At 36.0% G+C, this 25,462-nt stretch overlaps 4 protein-coding genes across 4 annotated transcripts; 1 reads left to right on the top strand and 3 right to left on the bottom strand.

Moving 5' to 3' along the window:
* Positions 1–14,900: 14,900 nt before the first annotated feature.
* LOC113305084 lies at positions 14,901–15,476 on the top strand. The gene has a single exon (XM_026554194.1). It carries the CDS (start codon positions 14,901–14,903, stop codon positions 15,474–15,476), a length of 576 nt encoding a protein of 191 aa, XP_026409979.1.
* A 1,967-nt stretch (positions 15,477–17,443) lies between these two features.
* LOC113303749 (mavicyanin-like) lies at positions 17,444–18,289 on the bottom strand. Its single transcript, XM_026552829.1, has 2 exons — positions 17,930–18,289; positions 17,444–17,821 (listed from the first exon to the last, which is right to left on the bottom strand). Exons 1-2 carry the CDS (start codon positions 18,099–18,101, stop codon positions 17,487–17,489), a joined length of 507 nt encoding a protein of 168 aa, XP_026408614.1. The 5' UTR covers positions 18,102–18,289; the 3' UTR covers positions 17,444–17,486.
* Positions 18,290–18,493: 204 nt separating this feature from the next.
* LOC113301598 (putative uncharacterized protein DDB_G0286901) lies at positions 18,494–20,154 on the bottom strand. The gene is made up of 2 exons (XM_026550378.1): positions 18,966–20,154; positions 18,494–18,830 (listed from the first exon to the last, which is right to left on the bottom strand). Exons 1-2 carry the CDS (start codon positions 20,028–20,030, stop codon positions 18,732–18,734), a joined length of 1,164 nt encoding a protein of 387 aa, XP_026406163.1. The 5' UTR covers positions 20,031–20,154; the 3' UTR covers positions 18,494–18,731.
* On the bottom strand, positions 20,038–23,775 carry LOC113305083 (two-component response regulator ARR2-like). Its single transcript, XM_026554193.1, has 6 exons — positions 23,550–23,775; positions 21,762–21,917; positions 21,106–21,519; positions 20,902–20,978; positions 20,111–20,279; positions 20,038–20,072 (listed from the first exon to the last, which is right to left on the bottom strand). Exons 1-6 carry the CDS (start codon positions 23,773–23,775, stop codon positions 20,038–20,040), a joined length of 1,077 nt encoding a protein of 358 aa, XP_026409978.1.
* Positions 23,776–25,462: the final 1,687 nt, after the last annotated feature.

Here is a 25,462-nt window from a genome sequence, read left to right as displayed (position 1 = left end):
TTATCTTCGTCTAAGAAGTTGGTTTCCAAAGACAAAATAAAACCATTAGAGAAGAAGGTATGGTCAAATCACTTTGATAGACAGAAGTCTGAGGATTCCTCTCAAGAGGAAAATGGTGGACAAATTGTTGTTCACTACAGCACAAATTAATTATGTTGTTTGGTAAATCTTGTCTCATGTGCCTGATCAAAAAGAGATAAAATTGTGTACCTCTCAGGCTTTAGGAAAAGTTTTTTTTCTTAGGATTGTTTTTCCTGTCTATCAAATAAAGTAAAGGGTTATTATCGACAATTCTACTATTTATAGGGTTTAGAATTGGGTGTTCACGAACCTGTTTAAAGGTTGAGAACCCTACATTTCTTTTTCCTCTATGATATCTTTTATATCTTAAGACTGCTTGATGAGATTGTGAATTCTACTCACAAAAACCAGTTGTTTATAATTGTTCTCTAAGCATCATGTATTTGGATGGAAAAGATGTCAATATGATTGTTAAGCCGTCAATCAAAGAAAAAGAGAAATCTCCAGTAACTCCTTTCTTGAAAAGAAAGATGAGGAATACAAGAAAGCCAAGGGATGTCCCTTCTAACTCTCAGAAGTTTTCCGATGTTCTTGATGAGTTGAAGGAAGTAAGAAAGGATATTAGTGAAATAAAGGCTTGCGTTTTAAGATCTTTGGAAATTCAAAAGGCCCTGGTTCGACATCATCAGCCAAGACGGTTTGTTGGTATTGAATCCTTCCTCCACGAACCTTATATTCTGATGGCTGTTGACGACAAGGAGTTCGGTAATGATAAGGAATTTCTCAAAGATATTGTTGCCTAGTATGTCTTCTTTTTGGTTTAGTTGGAAGAATAACTAGTTCTTGAATAACAAATGATTGTGACTACACATAGCTATTATTTTTCATCTTCTTGTTCTTTTTTAGGCTTATTGGTTTAAATTCTAAAAATATTTGGAGGATGATGGTTTGCATTATTTAATCTTTATGATTTGTTATATTGTAATTTGTTATGGGATATTGGTGTTTACGTCCGTGACCTATGTTGTCCCATATTTTGTCAAAAGTAAAGTCGTTCATGATCGGTATTCATGTATTGATTTAAGGATGAATAGACTTTTGACATATACAAAAGTTAAGCCTATGATAGACACCTTTTTGTGTCTAATTTGATCTCAATACTATATATTGTTGGCACTCGATTTTGTACTAATTTTGTTATTTTATGTATTTGTAGGTATTTTTTGGAAATAAACATTTTTGGAAAATTCTGCTCGAAAAGTTGATTTTGTCACCCGGAGGACAAGTGTTGTTCGGACTCTCGCTTTTGGATAAGGGGTAACCTAATTACTAAGGGGAACCCCCAGGTCACCCCAAGGCAGCTGCTATTCGCACCCAAGTTCTGGTTAGGGGGAGGACATCTTCTTCCCAAATTCAAAAAAACAAAATTGGCGGGAAAAAATTGTTATCAACTGGCAGATTTAGGGTTGGAAGTTTGGACGGGATTAAAGGAGATTCAATGGCCCAAATTAAATGGGTTTTTTCCTAGGGCCTAGATAGAGCTGGTATGGGTGTTGGATTCGGTCAAAATTGGTTAGATAACCGGTGGTAATCAAATCAGGGAAGATATTCTAAAATAAGAAAAATATTCTATTCTTGGAATTCTTGGATGGAAGAGACGTGCATGGGTTGATTTTATTGGCTGGAAACAATCCCTACAGCTCAAGGATGACGCGTGAGAAGAGATAAAACATGGAACAATCCGTAACAAATCAGAGAATTAAAGAAAAAAATATCGGGAATATTTTCATTCACTGCCGAGTAATGGGAAGATTTTTTGGATTAATGGAGGAGATTCAATGGTTCAATTACGTATAAATATGTTCCTAATGTGCTATAGAGAGGCTGTCGAGAGTTGGGAGGAGAGAAGGAACGCTGCAGATAGAGAACCATGATTTCTCTCTGCTGCTGCTGCTGCCATTGATGAAGATGAAGAACACGAAGAACGGACTCGCAGAAACAGTCGTTTATGAACAGTGTCTAAGACGCACACTCGTGGGTCGTAGTTCTTCGTACAACAGCAGTTATCGTATATCGTTCCTTTTGTAACAGCTGAACATCGCCTTTGCAACAGTTATTTCTGTTGCGATTTTTCTGTTCAATTGTTTTACTCATTTTTATCATTTGTAAACAACTTTTTGAGCAATAAATAATTATTTTGAGAGCATTTTTACTATCATGAGCTAAAACCCAACACTGGGACGACGGAGGAGGCCAAACTTCATACTTGGGGTAATTTTATTTAATTCTATATTTACTTTTTGCACCAATTTTAATTGAATTAAGATTTTAATTAATTATTTGTGATTTCATTTGATGGTTTATGCTTAGTCCTAGGGATTTTTGATATGCCATGCTTAAGAAATACAAGTAATATTTTATAAAATCTATCTTGGCAATAAACTAGAGTTAATATTTGTTTTGTTTTGAACTATAATCGCCTAGAATTAAATTCTGAACCACTTGAAAATGAAAAATGGCCGAATCATTAGTCCCAGTACTCTCGCCCATTGTGACAATTATTGTGTATATATTTATTATTTTAGAAAACTTTAATCTTTACAAGTCCGAGCAACGAACTTTTACTACCACTTTCAAAATACTACAACAAAAATGGCGCCGCTGCCGGGGAAGAAGATGTCCTCCCCCTAACCAGAACTTGGGTGCGAATAGCAGTTGTCTTGGGGTGACCTGGGGGTGCCCCTTAGTAATTAGGTTACCCCTTATCCAAAAGTGAGAGTCCGAACAACACTTGTCCTCCGGGTGACAAAATCAACTTTTCGAGCAGAATTTTCCAAAAATGTTTATTTCCAAAAAATACCTACAAATACATAAAATAACAAAATTAGTACAAAATCGAGTGCCAACAATATATAGTATTGAGATCAAATTAGCCACAAAAATGTGTCTATCAAATACCCCCAAACTTATTATTTGCTAGTCCTCGAGCAAAATTTATTCTTGAAAAGTGACCGAGTTAATCTCGGGTGGGTTTATCAGAGGTGTACCCACAAAAACCAATACTCCAGACCCTAGCTATCTACGCAGAACCTTGGAAAGCACTAAAGAACCTCCTTGGTTGGCATACAATTATTGACTCTAAGAGGAAGAACCCTGATGCGAAATTCCAATTGTTGTACACGAGTTTGCACTCAAGCATACTAAAATTCATATAAGTGACAGAGCTCTACTAAGATAGTTTCACGATGGACATCATACTCGGAGTCAGACTAATCACATGAAAAGATTAAGAAGATGGAAAAAGAAAAATGTAGATGGTTGAAAAGTGAACGGTGTTTCCCATATCTGTTTGAAGGCCTCTGCCAAGATGAACCTAACCTAAATGACTGAGATACCGGTCTGACTAATATTAACACACTGGCATATACAAGGGAACCAGTGGTCAATAACTTAACTCTAGGTCAACACAACTGGCATATACAAGGGAACCAGCAGTTGACTACACATAACAATAACCATTTTTTTTTAACTTAACGACATGAATAGATCTTTTGGATCCAAGCGCATGCTTCTTGTCAGCAGATTACACGATAGTTCCCACGGGTCCTGCATTCCACGCTTGCTTAGGCGACGGAAACAGGGAGAACACACGCATATTGCTATCCAAGTGTTAATACTTATTCCGATTGGTCTAACTGGTCCGGTCTATTTATTTATTTATTTTTTATTTTTTTTTTTATTTTTTTGAAAAGGTAACTCAGTCACTCTATTTCACCCTAGTAAAGGTAACAACTTGAATCGTGTGCCCCACCAAATCACTTGAAATAAAAGAAAACTAAAAATAGAAAGTGAAAAGGACTCGACGAGATATGGCGAAACTATCATGTTAATTCTAACACCTGAGCTCTGTGCTTTTATGAATAGACTCTATAGATGTTTCCATCTAGTCAGATTGGTTCCTCAGCTCCTAAATCAAAAATGTTTCCATCCACTTAGATTGGTTAGTGTTATCCTTAATAGGCGTAAATTTCTAGGCTCTGGAGTTTATTTATTATACAACTAAAAAGTTTCTCTCATACCCCCAAACTTAAATCTAACATTGTCCTCAATGTTCTAAAGATGAAACTAAAAGCATGAACAAGGAGAAACTGTTACCACTTGAAGCAAAAGAGATAAGGAAGGATATTACCGTGTCGCAAGAATATTGGGTTACCTCCCAAGAAGTGCTAAGTTTAAAGTCTTCAGCCAGACGTAGGAAAGGTTTAGTCAACTCGAACCATATAACAATAGCCGGAATAACTGTGGGTCTTTAAAACCAAAAAGAGCTGACAAAAGGAAACTGCAATGAACCAAGAAAATGAACAAGACTAGCATGCCCTTACCTAGTTTTTGGATAACTATCGCTAATTGCGGTTCAGGTTCAGGTTCTATGAAGGGGTCTAAATAGACAATTTTCCTCGGATGCATTTCCTCATAGGTAGGATCCAAATTATTAGGTCCTAGAGTCTAGAAAAACTCAGATAAGAACCTGGAGTCACAAAATAACCTAAATAATTTAGGATCCTCTAAGTCAATTAGGTATGACTTACAAAGTTGACCGCAGTCAGAGTAGTGGTCATTCTGAAGCAAATGTGTCGATTCTAATTTCCTAAAGTACTTAGGCTTAGTCTCAGAACTTAATAAGTGACACATTTGAAATCTATACGTTCCCACAATTGGAAGAAAACTATTTGGTGGGAAAACAAAGTCAATCTGGGTATCATAGCCTGGGCAAACCACATCAACCAGAGGATGGGTTTCTAACGACTGAACCTTTTTCAGGACATCATTAGGTTCGGGAAAACGAGTATGAAGGTAATCTTGTAAAATTGTCGAGGCAGAGATATTAAGTCCTAAGTGAAGGGACTTTCTGAGAGTTAAAGGTAAGGCACTATGAAGGTGATAATCACCCCCAAACTTAGAGTTTTTAGTGTCTCTAGATAGACTAGTTACAATCTCCCTAATTTCTGGATCATTAGATTCTTGAAAATGGTCAATTGATTCTTCTAATTTATTATCAGGTAGTGCATCTTTACTCATCTCTACGAGTCTATGTTCTTCATTCAAGATTATTGTTTCTAAGTCGGTAGACTCTAAAACAGCATTTTCAGAATAAACTCGTTCCTCTAAACCACTATCGGCTTCGTAATCAAAAGGAAATACTACATCATCTAAAACGGTGGTATTCCTAATCAAATCCTCGTCCTCTTGAATAGGTGAATAATCATAAAAATTATTTGGATTTGAAGTAGAAATAATATAATCACTATAAAGCTCAATTGGATTACTAGACTCCTGATCACTATGCCTACATATTTCAGATTCTTCATTACTGCTATCCTCATCATCATAGTACGAAAATGATTGAACCTTATCTAAATAAGTAGTGTCTTTTATTCTAACCTCGTCCTCTAAATTAGGCAAATATTCATTATTGATATCAAGGGTAAAATTAGAAACACTATTTTGGAAATTTAGATTATTTCGAGCAAGTCTTTCGTTCGTCTCAGCCATCAACTTGAGGGATTCCTCTATAGAAAATTCTCTTTTGTCAAAAACTAAGTTATTCATTTCTGCTAACTTACGTGTCGACTCTTCTAATTTCCTGAGAGACTCTTCTAGAGAAGGAATAGGAACTGAAGGATCATAAAAAGGACTACTTTTCAATAGTTTGATTGTATCCTCTAGAGACGAAGAACTAGTACTATAATCTTCTTGCTCGTAATACTGATGCATGTGTGGATAGTAATTGGGCTCACCAGGGTATGACCCATATCCTTCCAAAGGATGGCGTTCCCAACCACTATTCCCAACATGGTCATAAAAATGATGATGTCCATATTCAAATTCAGGTTGATACTCATTGTATTGGCTTCTATCATACCATCTCGACATTCTTAATTGCAAAGGAATTCTACACAACCACAAACAAGGCCGACTCGACTCCACCAAAACAAACCTAAAGATTTCTAGCAAACAAAAAGCATGATGGCTCCACTTAGATTGTTTTCTAGACCAGCTTCTATTCCTTAGAAAAGGAATTCGTTACAATTTGAGCACACCCCTCTGGAATCAATCCGAGCTAATGTAAGTTGAATTGAGGCGAGGGAAGCTTAGTAGAGCTTTGATACCCAAGGCCTCACCGCATTAGGCGGCGCAGTCACGCATTCAACTCACATAAACCATCATGAACTTTGAAGTGTGCTTAAAGAGCAACCAATATTTTTCGAACGAGTTTCCTATTAAGCTCGTTACCCTATCGGTCTCGTTCTATTCCAAATTTTAAAGCTTAGGTTCGCGTTCGGTTTTGTTTTCCTAAGGCGGGCAAGAAGGAAACGGTGATGAAATCCGAGTCCTTATCTTGATTTGGCCAGGCCTTTCCCTTTACTAGGAATTTAAAAACAGTCCGGTTCGTCCTCAAACAATTATCACCTTAAGGCAGACAGTAACTCGCTTACAGGAGATTCGCGAGTGTTTCGATGGACTTACCTCCCGTACCAGACGGGCGATGAACCGTTGCCGTCGACTCGGGCCACGACTCCTATGCCGTGTGCGAACCCGAGGGGCCGAGACGATATAGTAATCGTCGTCCTTCCCTGCACACAGTTTATATAATAATTTTTTTTTTTTTTTTTAATAATAATACCCTTCCGTAGGGTTAAAAACAATAAAGTCCAATTGTTTAAAGTCCAAAGTCCAAAATAAATAAATAAAAAAAAAAAATTACAGTTTGCCTCACACACTCTAAAAAAAATTAAAAATTAAAAATTAAATCCTAAAATTGTCCTTTTTTTCTTTTCTTTTCGCTTTTCGCTTTAAGCTTTTTCCTCTCCAAGTCCTTAGTGCTCCACTTCGAACCTGTAAATCAAAGACAAAAAGACAAAGTAAAAAGGAACAAATAATAAAAAAAATAAACCTAAAACTTCTACCTAAGCACAAATCCGCGTCGGCGTCGCCAAAATGATTAAATATTTTTCGTGGTTGTAGTAATAAAGGTTCGAACTCTAAGACTTGTGAAGGTGAAGGATTTTTAGATTTATAAAAATTATATATACAAAAATATTAACAATGGTGCAAGAAGTACTGGGGTTTAGGATTCCACCGAATTCATTTCTTAAGGTTCAAATAATGATTCTTTTAACAATTATAGCTCAGTAAATATATAAAATATATTGACTCTTATTTTTGCCAAGATAAATTCTCCAAATATTAGATGTAAATGTTAAGCATGAGGCATCAAATCATCTAAGCTAAGCATGCCGCATCAAATCAAATGACAACTAATTTTTTCAAATCATAATTTCAATTAAAACTAGTGCAAAAGTCATGAGAAGAATTAAATATAATTACCCAAGTGTGAAATAAGGCTTCCTCCATCACCCCAGTGTTGGGGTTTAGCTCCTCATATTAATCATAATCTCAAAATACATGTATTAAGCTCAAAAAGTTGATTAAAGGGAGTAAAACAAGTGAACAGAAAAATTGCAACAGAAATAACTGTTGCAAAGGCGCTGTTCACCGTTACAAAAGGAAGAACGATAAAAAGATAAACTGTCGTTGTATCTTTTAAGACCCACACTACGACCCACGAGCCGCTGTCGCTTAATACATGTATTTTGAGATTATGATTAATATGAGGAGCTAAACCCCAACACTGGGGTGATGGAGGAAGCCTTATTTCACACTTGGGTAATTATATTTAATTCTTCTCATGACTTTTGCACTAGTTTTAATTGAAATTATGATTTGAAAAAATTAGTTGTCATTTGATTTGATGCGTCATGCTTAGCTTAGATGATTTGATGCCTCATGCTTAACATTTACATCTAATATTTGGAGATTTTATCTTGGCAAAAATAAGAGTCAATATATTTTATATATTTACTAAGCTATAATTGTTAAAAGAATCATTATTTGAACCTTAAGAAATGAACTCGGTGGAATCCTAAACCCCAGTACCTCTTGCACCATTGTTAATATTTTTGTATATATAATTTTTATAAATCTAAAAATCCTTCACCTTCACAAGTCTTAGAGTTCGAACCTTTATTACTACAACCACGAAAAATATTTAATCAGCCTATATTGTCAATTCTTTGATGGAAGATAGGTTAAAATCTTTTGTGTTCAAGGATTATGTCTATTAAAAATTGTTATGCAAATAGTGATGGAATATAGAATGAATCCTTGTGTATTCCACAGTATTGATCTTCACTGATCCATATTTTATGTAATACTGTGAGGCTCCGTAATGTGTCTTATGTTGAGCACGATACAACCAAGTTGATTAATTTTTGATTAGCTTTGTTGGTTGTTCTGTAAGGTACTTATGTTGAGCATTCTTGAACTAAATTAATCATCTTGTTTGGTTATTTAGTTATTTCTCCATAAGTCTTTTTATGTCGAGCAAAAAAAATGAAAATTAAATTGATTATTTTTGTAATTAGTTTGGTTGTGTATTCCAATTAGATTAATTATGGGTTCTCTTGTAATTAATCTAGTTGAGTATTTTCATACTCCGTAAGATTCCTCTTATGTTGAGTATATGAACGACTATCCTATTCATTTTCTAATGGTTATGTTAGTCGTATGCTCCGTAAGTTCTCTTATGTCGAGCGTAATCAATTAAATTGATCACTTTTGTGCTAATTTGATTGCGTATTCCGATTAAATTAATCATAGGTTTACTTGTGATTAATTTGATTGAGTTTTGGATATAGAAAATCATTCTCATGGTTTTTGGTGTCCAATAAAAATCCTTCTTTTCTTTTGAAATTAAGGTCGCTCTTGTTGTTCCCTTGGGAATGACATCAAATGGGGGAGAGTTCTTTTGAACTTGTGATTAATGGTCATATCTTGAGGGGTGTGCGGCTGTGGAATTTTAAAGGGGTTATCGTGTATCTTTAAACTCCTTGATGAATGCTATTAGCTTCGGCTATATGATTGCATCTAAATTAGATGGTATGTATTTTCTTTTAGTCATGAAATGTCTCTTATGGAAATTTCATTATGATCACGTTCTTGTACCTTTGGCAATTTTATTGACAAAAAGGGGGAGAATTAATATGTAGTTCACACTACAAATACATATGGTTTTCGGATCATTGTGTAAAGGGGAGTGGTTTCCATGTGAGATTGAGTATTGACTAAGGGGGAGTGATACATATCACCATAGTATTATTGTTGAAGTTATGATACAATTGGACTTTGACACTGTGTAATAATACTATGACACTGTATAACAATGATCGAGACCGATGCTTTCTCATTGTTATAACTACGGATCTTCAACAACGGTGATACTAAACTTACAAACTTTGGGATCATTGGAGTTCTTGGAAGTTACGAAGATTTCGAGGAATGTTGAATATTAGACATGTGGAATAGGAGATACTAAAGTTTCTTTATCTTTTTTGTATTCCATATGTATTGATAGTTTTGTCACTAAAATTGACAAATGGGGAAATTGGTAGAGCATTGCTCGGTTGAACTCGCATGCGTTGCTATCTCAAGCATGTTTGTCAATGTTAGTGATCAAAACTATAAGTCTTGATTTCTAGTCTACTATAGCTAAGTCTCGAACTAGGATAAAAAGTGTAGTTGAGCTTAAGGACTTCATGGCGATTCATCATACAAGAAGAAGAACTACTCAAGGAACCGGTGGAACTTCTCGACAAAAAGGTATGTGAAGACTTGAACTTATATGTCACTCAAAAGTCTATCTACTTTATCTCCTACTTCTTGAGACAAAAAGTCGTATGCTATATATAGACTTAGATTATACACATTTAGTATTTCGAGCCGAGTATACCTCGCCTATCTATATCTCGAAATATGTGTTGTAAGCGTTTCACTTCGACCATGTTTATCTTTACCTAGTGACGAAAGTCATGATATGTTTCAATCACTTTGAAAATTGATTTGACGAGAAATGGTGTAACAACTACATAACGTCCTCTAAGAATGTTTCAATGGTTGGAATAAGAGTTTAGATTACATAAACAATGATGGACATAAGTATTGTTGTGGAAACACATATGTATATAAGTCATATCCATTGAACCAAAGTTTTCGAACTTTGTTGATCAAGAGAAACCGGAAGAATGGCTTGTTGACAAGTCCGCGAACTCAGTCCGCGAACTGCCGAACTTCTCATCCCGAGAAATTCTGCTGGAGTTGACAAACTTTTTACGTGAGTACCATTCCGCGAATCCATTCCACGAACCGCCGGAAAGTCTTTGCCGAGATTTTCAGCTGGAGTTTGTAAACTCTGCCCGGTTGCTTAAGTCCGCGAACCTAGTGTACGAACTTAAGAATATATATCTGAAGATGATTTCTGAACTTAAACTTATAAAGATTAAGGAATGCAGTTTGCAAACTGTTCATGAACCGATTCGAGTGAATCAAATCATCTTTGCTTCAATTGTGTCTTGTGTAGTACATGAGATTTTCTTGTAATTGAACAACTCTTTAACTAGTTCATTTGAAGTTATTTGAACTAGTTATGGTGAAGAAGAACATGATTGGTATGAAATGCTCACATGGCTAACCATTTGGTTAACTATTGTTGAACCAACAATGTACACGTTTGGGTACGGTTAACAAACCTAGAAGCGTGCATTTAATTTGTGTATAACAAGCTAAGTTTTCGATCTAACGGTTCAGAAATATTAGCTTGAATCTAACGGTGGATATTGTTTTCTTTGTGACCAAGGAAAAACCATGATTTGGAAGTATATATAAGGGGACATCTATCAACTCTGCAAAAATAATCCCCACACTTCACGTGTGATACTAGTTTGTGTGCTAGAGTCGTTTCTCCTTTAACCTTTGGTTTTCTTCTTCTAAAACCAGGTTAACGACTTAAAGACTTCATTGGGATTGTGAAGCAAGACCGATACTACTTTTATCGTAGTTGTGTGATCTGATCTTGCATATTCTATCATATGAGTACAATCAGATTGATTGGCTTGAGATTAATATCTCCGATAAGCAAGATATAAAAAGTAGTCACAAACATCTTCGTCTCATTTTTTGTGATTCTGCAACATCTTGTTTCGTTACCGTACGATTAAGATTGTTGTGAGGTGATTGATTTATCTAGGCTGTTCTTCCGGAATATAAGACCGGATTATCAATTGGTTCCTGTTCACCTTGATTATTATCAAAAGACGGAACAAAAACTTTAGGGTTTTTCTGTGGGAGTCAGATTGATCCTTTGATAGACTTGTCTGTGTGAGACAGATTTCTTTATTGTCAAAGCCTGCGATTTTGGGTCGTAACAACTCTTAGTTGTGGGTGAGATTATCTAAGGGAATCAAGTGCGCAGTATCCTGCTGGGATCAGAGACGTAGGGAGTACAACTGTACCTTGGATCAGTGAGAGACTGATTGGGGTTCAACTACAGTCCAGTCCGAAGTTAGCTTGGAGTAGGCTAGTGTCTGTAGCAGCTTAATACAGTGTGTGTTCAATCTGGACTAGGTCCCGGGGTTTTTCTGCATTTGCGGTTTCCTCGTTAACAAAATTTCCGGTGTCTGTATTATTTCAGTTTCCGCATTATATTGTTTTATCTTTATAATTGAAATAATTTAGGTTGTGTGTTAGATCATCAATTAGAGTAATCCAACCTTTGGTTGTTGATTGTCATTGATTGATCCTTGGATATTGGTCTTGGTACTATCCAAGTTATTCCTTGTATTTGATCAGTACTCGCAGTTTCTGTTTGAGGAAATCAAATCAAGAGAGAGAGATATAAACTCGTTTATGTACTTTTAATTGATTGAGTCTTGTTGATTCTATTAAATCTGATTGCTCTGTTTCATGGCTGATTCTCAGCTGAATTCCAGGGATTAGAAATAGATACTCAATTTATTTTATTACTCTGTTTCATGGATGATTCTCAGCTGAATTCCATGAATTAATAATAAATAATCACTGATCGGGCATCTGTGCCACCACCGAGTAAGCCCCGAGAAAATGGTGTGAGTGTACTTAGCAATAATGCACGGACGGGCACTTGAATGCACGAACGAGCAATAGGGGGACCGGGCCCACCGGTCTGCAGGTCATACCGTTGTGGCTGGTCCCGCGCCTCCTCTTTTTATTTTTTCTTATTTTCTTATTTTTTCTAATCTCATGAAAACTCCTTCATTCGAGCAAACTTTCTTGTTTGAGCAAAACTCTTAGTTTCTCCATATTTTCCTTCAGATGATGAAAAAATAGTACAAAATAGGGAAGGGTATCACGGGACCGAGCCATATAGCCGGACGGCCATGCCCTAGCGGTGACCGGTCCCACACCTTATAATCCCGTATTTTCATTATTATTTCCTTCATCTCATGAAACTCCTTCGTTTGAGCAAAAAACCCTAGTTTTCCATATTTTCTCAAATATTGCTCAAACCATCAAAAAGCCAAAAAGTCAAATGGTTACATGACCGGCTAGGCTACTCACAACAGATATTAATATATTATTATTTTAATATTCTCAAAATATTGGTCGCACGAGCAAAGTTCTACTCGCTCATTCGAGCAAAATCGAGAATTTCGGTCAAGATCAAACTCTTCTGAAAATCCAAAATATTGCTTAAACGTGTACCAAAAAATACCAAAATTCTCAGGACTGAGACACGGACACTATGGTGACACGGGTATGCCACCTTGACCGACCAAGGTCGGACCTTAGGCTTGCAAGGATCCGGTCCCACACTCTTTCACAATTTTAACCTAATTAATCTTCTACAGTTCATAATTGGGTTCAAACTCTTTCCAACCAACATGGAACTTGTTCAATCGACCACAAGCTGGTCCCACGACCACCAAGGGTCGGTCTCATACCCCTTGGTCGGTCCCTCGTCTCTCCATAATTAGGTTTATTGCCCAATGCTCAGACGAGCACTATTTTTAATAAATGATTAAACCAACATTTAATCATCCTTTCACCTACTAGTCTACAAAGGACTTTGGTGCATGCTCACTCGAGCACCTGGGCGTTACATGTTGGCCATCATCCCATGTAGTCGGTCCCTCTCTCACTAAGTGATCGATTTTCAGTAAATCATCAATTGATCAACAATAAATCGAAATTAGGGTTTTGAACTGAACGTTCTACAAATCATAATTCTGAGCAAGTTCAAGCACTAATAATTCTATGTTGATCCAGCAATCAACATATTGAATAATTATATAATATTCGGTCCAGCTGCCAATATTTTAAATTAATATTTTATTTTGTCATGTGTGCAATATTTTCTCAGACTATCAATAATGATTCAACTATCAATATTCAGTAATCCATCAAATGAGCAATATTTGCTCAGACAGATAGTAATATTATAATATTTAATGATTCATCAACCGAGCAATATTCACTCAGACGAGAAATATTTACTCATGCTATGAACTATACATATATATGTCCCAGCAGACATGTTCAATCCGTGAATCATAGAGCACTCGTCAATCATGCTCGATTCAAAAATACTCAGACTCATCGTCTAATCAAGTCAACAACTGACTAATTAAATATACGTCTGCCTTGCATACTCCACGTTCGTGATACATCAATCATGTCACATGGGGGGGATATTAATTAGGGTTTTGGTCTGGCAGCCTACGACACGTGTGTTCATCCACGATGAGAAATGTGAGTAAGTCGTGCAAGCAGTTGAGGGAGTTAGCAAAGTAGTGGGTGGACAATCAACCAAGTCTCTGCACGACCTGGAACTGGTTTAACCGATTTCCCACTTTCCCTCTCTTTCACCTGAGCAACTTTCACACTTACTAGAGAGTAACGTGTCTACATTCTGGCAATATAAATAAGTCTCTGAATTCATGATTGAGGACAAGATAAATAACGTTCGTCTAAACCAAGAATTCTCAGTAACTCTCAACAAAGCAGAATTCACTCAATCATTTGGAACTTATTTTCATCTGAACCCAGCAGTTCATGAAACTTGCAGAAACCTACAACACATTCACAATCCTTGATCACCATTGATCTCACACACTTCTCAGCTTTCCTCCTACAAATCGACCATCTTCCCTCTTTGCGACCAAATTGACTCTGGAACGACCATTTCTTGGTTTGGCCGGAGTCCTACAGATTGATCTCTCGAACTCAAAGCACTCCTGTGCAGTGCATCTGTTTGAGGTTAAGAAGTTTGCTCGGCCGAGGAGTCCCCGTCCGCGTAATCGTCTCTTCACTTCTTAAAAAACCAGCAAACTGTTTTGCCCCATCAACAAGTATACATAGATATATATACTGTGAAAAATTGATCGAAAAATCATTCCGAAATTCTACGAGGAATCTCACCGAAACAAAGTTGTCCGAATATCTCAGTCTCAACTGAAATGAGCGGAGATCCAGGATTAACTATATATTCATTAACCGGATACCCACACTTGAATGGTAAATTATAAACCAAAATTATGACATGGAATTTGTGGTATGATCCCATGATAAAATTGTCCCAGTATCTTGCTGTTAAAAACTGATGGTCATATGATTATAGTAGTTGGTTGTGTCGAGAATGGCAAGCGGGCGTAAATCTACCGTACCTTCGAGAAATGAAACCCAGTAATGAATCGCATTTCTAGCCTACCCCAACTGGCCAGGGACAAAAAAAGCTTTGTTTTCGGTTTTCGGTTTCGGGCTTATGGTTATAGGAACATGCTAATATTGCTCCACCCCGGTCGGTAAAATGACTCTCTAGTCTCTACCTAGTCCCGAAGTGAAAGTTAAATGACTTTGAGAGTGAGATGGAAGCACAGAACATAACTAAGCTAAACTGAACTAAAATCTAAAACCACTGGAGAAGAAGACACAGCCGGTCTGCAGTAATGGAGACATTACCAGTGGAGATTCTACCACCACCATTAACAGAACTAATCGCATCACTAGAAAAAGCAACCTTAATGGCAAAACAATTACCAAACACAATAGAACAAACACAAATCTTCCAAATTTATTCGTCTCTTCAAAACACTCAAAATCAACTCACTTCTTTCCTTTTCAATTTCAATTCTTCCCATCCACAACAACCCCACCTCCTACAACAACCCCCGCAATTAGAAAATTCTGTATCTTCAGCCATTGGTGGCGGTGGTGGTGATGATGAAGTTGAACCGATGCAAGTTGGAGAAGATGAAGAAGAGGATTCTGAATTTATTATTGATAAAGTTGAAGAACGGATGAAGAATTGTGTGATTCACAGTAATAAAAGACGGAAAAGGAATTTATCATCTCCTTCATCAATTCAAGGGTTTGATCAAAGAATTTATTATAATGATACGATTTGTAATAGTAATACTACTACTAATAATGGGGTTGTATTAGTGCAAGGTTTTGAAGATGAATTTGATCCACAAGCAACAAGGTTAAGATCATTGGAGTTGATTTATCAGTTTCATGCCTGAGTAATCCAAGCTGGAATCTTCTAATTTGGGGTCAATTTCTTTAACCCTAAACCCTAATTTTATTTTGTTTCTTTGTGTTTATGTGTCTGTTTTTTTTTTTTTTTTTCCTTTAGCAAATGTGTATTAATGAAATAATTGCTTTGTTGGTCTTAGCTTCCTCTCATGCTATGAACTTGCGCGTTTCGAGCATTTTGTAGAGGTAATGAATTTGTAGTTAAGATGATTATAATTTGATTGCTTGTAGGTAGGGAATAGGAAAGCAATGACATTTTTGAATAAGGAAAAATGTGAACTTAGAAAGAATTGGGAAACATTAACACAACTATTGTACAGAAAACATTGGTATACACGTTTGCTTTGACATGACACGAAATCTATGACTGAGTAGTGAACATCTTCTTTTGCATTACGAAGTTCTTAACTTGATCAGATGTGGAATTGCATAACGTGCATGTTCATGTTTTGAAGTTCACATAAACCTGTAGGGTGATAGGGGGTTTAGTGGATACTCAACACCTATTTTTTGCTTCTTTCAACATAAGTATGTAGTTGAAGATGCTGTTATCGTGAGCTTTGCGCTTGACCAGAATTAAAAAAAGGGTTCAAGTTAAAATGCGAATGCTATGAGTGAGTCCTGTTTAGGCTACAGACTGCTATTGTATTCTGATGAAAGTGTTAAGAGTCTAATTTGGTGAAATACTGAAAAACGCTACAACATCTGAAGAGAGATGTGTTACTGAAATCACAAGGAATAAATTAAAGTTCATAGTTTGACTGAAGAAATGGTTATGATTCTGACATTACTGCATAAACTTTTTGGTAGCAAATCACTGATGAAATGAACAACACTTGATGAGAGGAGGCAGAGCAAAAGAAGAGTGGATTTGAAAGTTTGTGGGAGGCTAAGCTTAATAGGATCATCTTTATGGCTTTTGTATGGTGTCCAAATCACTACATGTTTTCTAAAACCGTTCAGATTCCTACAAGAAAGTGGAATTGGTTGATTAACTTCTCTGAACTTTCTAACCGTTGCGAGCCTAGTAATGGGCTATGAAACAATTCCAAACCTATAATGATCTTAGCCTAGTTAGGTATGGAGTATCTATGTAGATTTTGAATATCCCAGTTTGTGCTTCTTTCAACATAAGTTATAGATCAGAGTTTAAGTTGAAATTTGAATTTTATAAGTGAGTTCTGTTTAGGCTACAGGCTACAGTTGTGTTCTCAAGCAAGTATCAGAGTCTAATCTGGTGAAATAGTGGAAAACACTGTGACATCTTATGAGAGACACAAAACATATCTAGACTACTTGACATATGGATTGAAGAAACAGTTCTGAGTTTCACTCATGACTCAGGTAGAAAAACATATCGCACATAAGTGTAATCTTCCGCAGAGGCAAGCTGATCTGACAAAAGAAGCCTTGCAGAGGTTCTTTAAAGTTTCAGACAACTTTCTGGCAGACCTAAAGCATAGGTGTTACAAGTGAAGTGTACATTAGAATTTCCAGAGATTGTGTATCCAAGTGAAGTGGAGCATAGGTGTTACAGCAAGAAGCAGTATTTTGACCTGAGTTTTCTGCGCTACACTCTAGGTTATCTGAGGTTTTTGGTGGTGAAATAGCTTGAGAGATATTCGTTAGCTTTCCCAGTAGTACACATCTGTTCCATGATATTGCTTGAGATATTTGAAAAATCATTAGTTTTCCCAGTAATTCATCTTAGTACTTCTGTTCTATGATTCCGCTGTTGAATTTCTTGATTTCTGTAAGTACTCTGGATAAACTTTTTGATGCCTAGTTGACTGAAGATTCATATACTGTATATTTTTTTTTTCAGTTGATTGGTTTGTTTATCAAAAAAAAAAAAAAAACTACCAAAATTACTCAATTTAATCAAACATTAATAAATTCCATAAAAATCCCATGATTGCCGAATTGAAAAAAATTATAAAAATCCCTACTGTAAACAGTTTTAAAGAATTTAACCTCAAAAAGACTTGTAACCAAAACTAGTGCATGAAAATAAGATAAGTTGCGGCACCAACTAAACCGACAAGGAGACTGCAAGAGAGAAACGACGAAGAAGATTTAGAGGGTGGTGGCGGAGTTGCTAAAGGTGGTGAAATAGCTGGAGCGTGGGCAGCAACTTGAATTTCAACCTTCTGGCCGACTTTACAGTGACTAGGGATACCACAGATGAAATAGAAGTGATCATCATCCCCCATGATTGGAATAGCGTCGTTCCCTGTCCAGTAGGTGGCGAGTGGAGCTGTTTTAGTACAGTTTTTATAGTCTGAAGACGTCACTTGTAAGACATTGTCGCAGTCAGGATTGTAGACGAAACCTAAAACAAACAAACAAACGTATATACTACATTAAGAAAAGATGAAAGAAAAAAAAAAAAAACTTAACAGATAAAAATCGACAGAAGAACTATAAAGAAGAAACTTACGAAGGGTGTCTCCAGCGTGAAAAGTCTTGGAAGAAGCCCACTCATCGTAATTGACGTCTCCCATGATTGTCCAACCAGCAGTATCACCAACATCATAAGTTGCAGCCATTGATGAAGCTGCTGCCATCATAGTTACCAGGAAGAAAACCAAAGCTTTGCTACTGAAACCCATATCTTCTTGGCTTAAGTTGATGAATTGAACAAGACTTAATGAGAGAGGAGGCAGAGACAAAGAATTGTGAATCTGTATGTTTGTGGGAGGCTAGCTTATCAGGGTCATCTATTTATAGCTTTTGCATTGTCTTCAAACCCGTTCGTGCTTGAAGTTGTTTCCATAAACCACTCTGCTTCCTAGAAGGAACTAGAGAGAACAAAAAACGGAAGTTATTTCTATATCGGGTGAATCCATTAATAGGCCTAGTATTGTTTCCATAAACCACTCCAATGATATGTTATGGACTATTCATATCAACTAAGGGTCAATCTAAGCATGTCTACTACCAGCATACTGACTTTATATAGGTACGCGACCTAGATACTCATTCACGCAAACAACTGATCACATATTGAAGTCACAGACACAAACCACATGACTAAATAAAATGGTTCAAATTAAGATAACAAACACAAATAGGTTCAAGAAATAACTACTAAGATTATAATCTTGAATGCACAGCCGGATCCATTAAGATGTCTGAATATAGCTAGAAAGCTTCTCCACGGCTGAATGCACAGCGGGATCCATCATTGATACAAGCATATGACTTGTGGTGCCATCGACCTCCATGGATATCTGAACCAATTACAACTGGGATATCCCGTCATTGCCACCATTATTCACTTCACACGCACTTGTATCGAAGTCGGGGTTGAGAAAATCCTTCCCACCATATATTGCCCCCTACATTTATCAAAGTAATATAGAAAGCCATTGATTAGTATTATTAAAACAAGATCTTTACTGTCAAAACTAGAAAGTAACCAAATCAAATTATTATGTAGAATATATTCACGAATAATGTGTAAGAAAACATGCCTGATCAATATTAGATTGCTCGAAATCCTGGAAGTAATGTGCAAAATCCTCATTTTCCATTAAAGGAGGAAGTGAGCTTCCAAGGCTAGAATCGTTCCTTAATAGATCATATAATCCTTCAAATGGATCTTCTTCGTCTTTCCCAGCCTGCTCCGGTTGTTGCGCCTCTTGTACCAATGGTGCTGGTGTCACTGGTACAGTTGGTACTTGAGTTTCTTCTTGTGGGGAAATGGATTGATGATTTGCATTCGGAATTATGCCACCTCCAAAAGAAGCTTTATCTTGAGGAACAGTAAAACCATTAGTATTCATGGAAGGTGGTTGAGGGATCGGATTAGAAACTTCCACTGCCGCAACTGAGGATGGTTCGGTGTTCAGGTAATCAGGGTTTGAGTTTGGTTCTTCGATTACAGAATAAGCTGATTGCATGGCGGGGGATTTATGAACAAGACCAGGTACTTCCATCACTGATGATGTTGGCATGTTAGTGAAGCTATAGTCCATGTTGTCTATGTTGTTGTCATTTGAGGGTGTACTAACCATAGGACCAATATGTAGTGTTCCACGAGAGTTGGTGTTGTCATTGATAATCTGAATTCCTGTAAAGTTGGTTGAATTGAGGGTAGAGGGTTGGGCTGAATTACCAACGAATGATGAACCGATGGTTGAAGTTGTTCCCATATTTGCCACATATGCATTATTATTCTGCCTCTGAAAGTTACCTCTTTCGTAGATAGGGCCAGTGCTGGTATTAAGTAGTCCAGCACTTTGGCCATTGTTTCTCCACCTCATTAGATTTTGCTGATGAACTAGTTGCATGGTGCCCCTACCACTTCTTCCGCCTCCCATTGACATGTTTAAAATCGATCGAGATGGCCTAATTGTGGTGGTATTCTGGTTTCCATTTGCAATGTCAACAATGTTTTGCTGATTAAATGACGACGCATTTCCAGCAGCAACACTAGTTGTAGGCCTCGGTTGTTGTGTCGATGCCATTAAGCCTTTGTTGTTGTTGTTCATAGGAGTGATCGATGATTGACCAAGTTGAAATCCTGCAGCAACCATAGAAGCACTAAGATGTGAAGTGTGGGTTTGAGTGTTGAGACCCTTAAAATTTCCATCTCCTGATCCCGATTGAAATGAGCCAAATGAGTATTTGGGTGTTCTTTGAGAAAAGTTTTGTGGTAAATTCATCGGCGCAGGCTCATCCGTAGCAAAGTTCGAGTGAAATGCTCTACTGGCTAAGGACTTGACAGTACTTGGCTCGATATATCGGTTGTTTTCTATAAGCTTTTTCACAAATATCCTGTATTTCTGGAAAATATAATCAAGTACATAATTAGGAAATAAATAAAATGAGTACTAACTACTACCATTATTTTTGAGTGCCGCTAGCTATACCGACCGATAAAAACACGAGAGAAATCCAGTGAACCTTTTCTGGCACGTGTCACCACAATGCCACACAAAAGGTTCTTTTTTACTCATTTAAGGTACAGTTTAATGTTGTGACAATGTTTAAAAGTTGTTAATGACAATTATATCGATCCGATATCCTTGTAGTAAATCAATGAGATGCTTCTTCTCTCTCTCTGTATGCATATATCATATATAGAACTACGAACATATCAAACCATAGATTCTATTGTAATTATTATTCATTCTATTGAATCATCGGATATCCTACCTGATTAACTTGAAAAATGACCAACATTCTTAAACTCTACATAAACAAACAATGAGGTGGTTGATATATATAATTGATACAACGTGTGTATGAACTTAAACACATGCATGCTTGCCTAAAAATCTTTCATTAAAAGTACTAAAATAATTTTGTGTTAAATAAAATTGATTTCGGTATATCGATCAAGAAAAAGTAGATTTTCGTATCATGTTTGATCGTCGAAACTAGAAATATAACTTGTAAGCAAACCTGTAGATGGCTCGCTACATTTTCTCTAGTTAAGCCAGGGATTCTCATATACTCGAGTATTCTCTTTGGCACACCCTCTATTCATCAAAAGAAAGGATCCATTGTTAATCAGTGTTAGAAAAATACACATGCATGATAAAAATCAATATTTTTTTGAATGTTGTATTAACTATTCCAAAATAGAGAATGATGAGAAGGTCTTACTGTCGACGCCTAATTTTTCAATGGCATCAAGGAAGTGATTGTGTAAGTCAGCAGTCCAGATAACTCTTCGCTTCTTTGGAGCAGCAGACCGAGCGCGAGTTCTTTTACCATCCCCTGGGTGTTCTCTTGAAGGTTCCTTCCTCTTCCTTGATACTTCAGCTCTGGAATTTCCTTCATTATAATCAGATGATGATGACACAGGAACCCTACTAGTAGTCTTCTGTTTTTCTCTTGGTGAATCTTGACAAAAACTTTCCATATCTTTTTCGTACCCCTTTGGGTCTACCTTGATTTTAATAACATGCTGCCATAGTTTCTCAAAGTCAGAACAAGTCACAGGCTTGTACAGATAATAACCAGCACCGTTCTCTAGCGCTCTTGTCACCATTTCGGCTTTTATATCTCCAGACATCACTGTATAGATACATTTACATGTACACAGTAAAAAAATGATTTTAGAAACACTATTTAAACTATCAACGATGCTTAGCTAGAATGTGAAGAAACATGTACAAATTATTTCGATTGATATGCATGTATGTAGTTTTATGAAAAACACAATGAGGGGAAAATAGGATACTGATATGACATTTTATCTTGAATGTTTTGATGATAAAAGAGGATTAGATTAGGTATAGCACTTCAATTAGACTTACGGAGCACGGGCACGGTAGCGTATTTCCGCTTTATGCGGCGGAGTAATTGAATTCCATTCATTTCTGGCATATGAAGATCACTTATGACAAGATCGAAATGACGGGGCTTCTCTTTGAGCAATTTTAAAGCCTCCCTTCCTCCTCGAACACCAGTCACTGAAAGTAGAAACAATTGAAAGTTACCCATTGTAAATTTTAGGATATCAAATCTCTTATCACGAATACAACTTTGACACTCTACTAGAGCCTAGAGGTACATATCCAGTGATCTTGATACTACAAAAACTCGATTTCCAAAGGCCTAGTTTAAAAGTATTGAAGTTTGATTTACTTCTATTTTTTTTGGAGGGAAAAATAACGGAAACTATGTAAAAATTAATTGAATTTATAAAGCTCCCCCTTTGCCTCTTATTTATATTGGTTACCCTAAAATGATAAAAAGTAAAAAAAAAAAATACACGAAAATTTTAGTTTTAGTTTTGTTTAGTTTTTTTTATTTTTTTCCCCTTTCTTTCAACTAATTTAGCTTGTTAGCCAAAAGAGTTAAAAACTACATAAAGTGAATTTGGAGCCCGAAACTACATAGTAGTACAGTGGAATTTTATTGCCTTTTCTTGTGAGTAATTCTAGGCATACCGCCTCTAGACAATTTTAAAACAATCTCCCTCACATTAGCCTTCGAAGGATTTGCACGGGTCATTTATGGACCTCACAGATCCAAAAAAAAATGTGAGTAGTTGTTTTAGTGTTGTCCATGGGGACCGTACACTAAGAATTTTTGTTTCTTTTTAGGACTGATGAGAGGAAGTTGGATGTTCCTCATAAAACAAAAATTTGATGATTTAATAGGAAATTTTTTTATTAATGGGAAAAAAATTGGACCCCAAAGAAAAAATTCGAATTATATGCATCATTAATCAAAATCCATAAAGAAAACCCTTAGATATTGTTTGAGGTGTATAATTCGGGATTTAGTTTCGGGTTCGCATATAATATTATACGGAGTCAATTCAACCTCTAAACTCTTAAGGAAATTGACTTGATGTTTTTACGCGTCAGATTAGCATTAACTCCTTTTCCTACTTTAAAATACACAAATATCTTTACAAATGAATGAAAAATAAGAGACATCAAACAATTATAAAAAAAATACAGTAGGATTTAGTTTTCGGTTCAATATAACATTATATAATTGAGTCAATTTAATTTCTGAACTTTTGAAAGATTTTATCCAAAAAATGCGAAAAAAGAAAGAAAGAAAAAACTTCTTAAAAAAGATTAATTGATCTGGCGTCTTAACGCGTCAAAAATTATTAATTTTGTTTCCTGGTTTAAAATAACATAGGTATATCTACAAATGAAGAAAACAATAAAGGTTATTAAGAAAATGCTCGCTCGATATCTAAAATGAAATAAATACTCGATGAAAATTGAAATCTATAAGATTTTTATTAGTTATTGAAAATAAATGAAAAGAAAAAGAACAAGCTCAACTTCGATAATGAAAGAAAACGTGAGGACAAATTTGCAGTCACTAGCTAGTGATCAACGTTTGGTCAATGACATCAAGAGTGAACAATTGAAAGGAAAGATGAAAAAGAATCCAATTACCAATAACAATACATGCAAAACAAAGATTAAATCAAATACTTTCTCAAAAAGAAAAAAAAAAACATCAAATCAAATAACTTTGAGATATTACCAAACCCTAATTAACTAACTCTCTAATCACAATCCCTTAAATAAAAAAAGGCACAACGAAAAAAAATACCAAATCAAAAACACTACCTTCGTAATTGAACTTTTGAAGCATAATGGAAGTTATAAAAAGACATGCAGTATTGTCATCCACCACCATTACACGAAGACCTGCCGGAGCATCATCTTCTATATGATCACTAGTATTGGGTGAGCTATGAGCACTGTTCAACGACAACGAAAGTCTCTTACGAATCACATCAAGATCTTCAAGATCATCAAAATCACTATCACAAGAAAAATCAATTGCATCCATGTCAAGTACTCCTGAATTTATCTAAAGAAATGGTGGAGTATTTAGGGAAAGGGAAGAAAACTTTGTGGTTTTTTAACTCACAATAAAAGTTGCTTTTATAGGGGATCTAGAGAAGCAAATAGAGGTTTGCGAGTTCACCCAGATGCCGTGTTTATTATCTTGTCAAATTATTTCAGCCTGTTAGAAGAAATGTACAAAATTTGTTACGAATTCAGTTTCAAAAGCGTGAAAGTGCAGTTATTATGGGACTAATACTAGTCTCAAAGGTATCAATGTAATTATGTTGCCCATTTAAAGAATGAAATTAAAACTTGTATCATTTGTTAAATGCCTAATCTTTTTTTTTCCAAAAAAAAGATTACTACCATATTTTATTCTATATATATATATACACCGTTGCTGTATATATATTAGTTTACATTAAACCTTTAGAAATGTTGTTTCACTTGGCTTTTGTATCCACGGCTGCTAATAGCGGATACAAGTGTTGCAAAGGCGGGCACTAATATTTTTTCACGAAAAACTTTTTTACCATTTTATGTTATAGAGATTGGTATCTGCCCTAACAATACTGATATTTGTAAGTTATGTTTATACTCCTGTTTTGGTAGACATATTCCATTTTTTTATCGATTAGAAGAAAATAGGAACGTGCTTATTTGGTCGGAAAATAAAACCAATTAATAGTTCCAGAAAGGATTAATATGCCTGCCCATCAATCAATCTGGAAAAACAGAACATGAAAAAAATCCAACACGCATTGATAAGGTTTGTACACAGGCATGAATGGTGTTCAATGTTCCACATTCTGAAAGCTTCATTAGCAAAATGTCGGACTCTCATTAACAAATGCTGGGTAGTTTATTTACACAACCATGCACATCATCAAGAACGTTTTTATTTCGGTGTCATTGCGCGAGTTCTTGGTGTGTGACGTCTACACCGTGTATTGAGAGCTACATCATCATCCTTTACCTACCCCATATTAATGAAATGAGATTTTCTTTTACCAAATGTTTAGGGATGCTGTAATAAAAGCTTTTTCCTTGACATTAGACATACAATTTTCTACCGAAGCAGTAGAAAATAAGTTGTTGAACATGAGAAGGGCTGATAAATGACATTTTCTTGTACATTGACAGGAGCTATATCTGTATGCGATCAGTCTTAGGAGGATTTTGTGACAATATGCCTATTTATGTCATGAGAGCCTTCGGCAAGCTTGCCCCAAAATAGTTTAGCCACTTTTCTGTTGTTGCAGTTACTTACCCGGTTCCCGCAATTTTCAAAATGGTTCTCAGAGCTCTTTTCACCCACCAAATGGATATTGTACACTTGTGCTGCATATTGTTTGTTGATTTCAGATTGGGTGATTCGAGTCAGTACATTTTCTTATTTCCATGAAGTTCCAATTCAATTCTGGTGAACCTTTTTTTTCACTTTTTATGTGTACGAGGTACTATAGGTGGACTGTCGAAAAAGTTAATCTGCCAAGAAATACCCAACACGTGTGCACTTATTAATTTTTCATGGGTTTTTCTATTGAAAAATTAAGGTTGTTTTTATTTTCATTATCCGGTTTAATAAAGTGTCACCGTTTTTTTTCAAATTATATAAAGTGCCACAACTGTTATAAGTTCCGTTAAGGTCCACCCAAATTAGTCAATCTCGTTGGAACCAGTCAATA

Source organism: Papaver somniferum, chromosome 8 (assembly GCF_003573695.1).
Source record: "Papaver somniferum cultivar HN1 chromosome 8, ASM357369v1, whole genome shotgun sequence".
Taxonomy (NCBI): domain Eukaryota; kingdom Viridiplantae; phylum Streptophyta; class Magnoliopsida; order Ranunculales; family Papaveraceae; genus Papaver; species Papaver somniferum.
Note: the sequence above shows the minus strand (reverse complement) of the source record. Positions and strands in the feature narration are given on the sequence as shown.

What these genes read in the sequence shown, in the direction of transcription:
- LOC113305084 (XM_026554194.1), top strand. Translation starts at nt 14,901, where the DNA reads ATGGAGACATTACCAGTGGAGATTCTACCACCACCATTAACAGAACTA.
- LOC113303749 (XM_026552829.1), bottom strand. Translation starts at nt 18,101, where the DNA reads ATGGGTTTCAGTAGCAAAGCTTTGGTTTTCTTCCTGGTAACTATGATG. An exon ending in TCACGCTGGAGACACCCTTC is followed by an intron (nt 17,822 to 17,929) that starts GTAAGTTTCTTC and finishes TGTTTGTTTTAG; the next exon opens with GTTTCGTCTACAATCCTGAC.
- LOC113301598 (XM_026550378.1), bottom strand. Translation starts at nt 20,030, where the DNA reads ATGGTTGCTGCAGGATTTCAACTTGGTCAATCATCGATCACTCCTATG. An exon ending in AGCAATCTAATATTGATCAG is followed by an intron (nt 18,831 to 18,965) that starts GCATGTTTTCTT and finishes TGATAAATGTAG; the next exon opens with GGGGCAATATATGGTGGGAA.
- LOC113305083 (XM_026554193.1), bottom strand. Translation starts at nt 23,775, where the DNA reads ATGGATGCAATTGATTTTTCTTGTGATAGTGATTTTGATGATCTTGAA. An exon ending in TCAAAAGTTCAATTACGAAG is followed by an intron (nt 21,918 to 23,549) that starts GTAGTGTTTTTG and finishes TTCTACTTTCAG; the next exon opens with TGACTGGTGTTCGAGGAGGA. An exon ending in AACACCCAAATACTCATTTG is followed by an intron (nt 20,073 to 20,110) that starts GCTCATTTCAAT and finishes GGAAATTTTAAG; the next exon opens with GGTCTCAACACTCAAACCCA.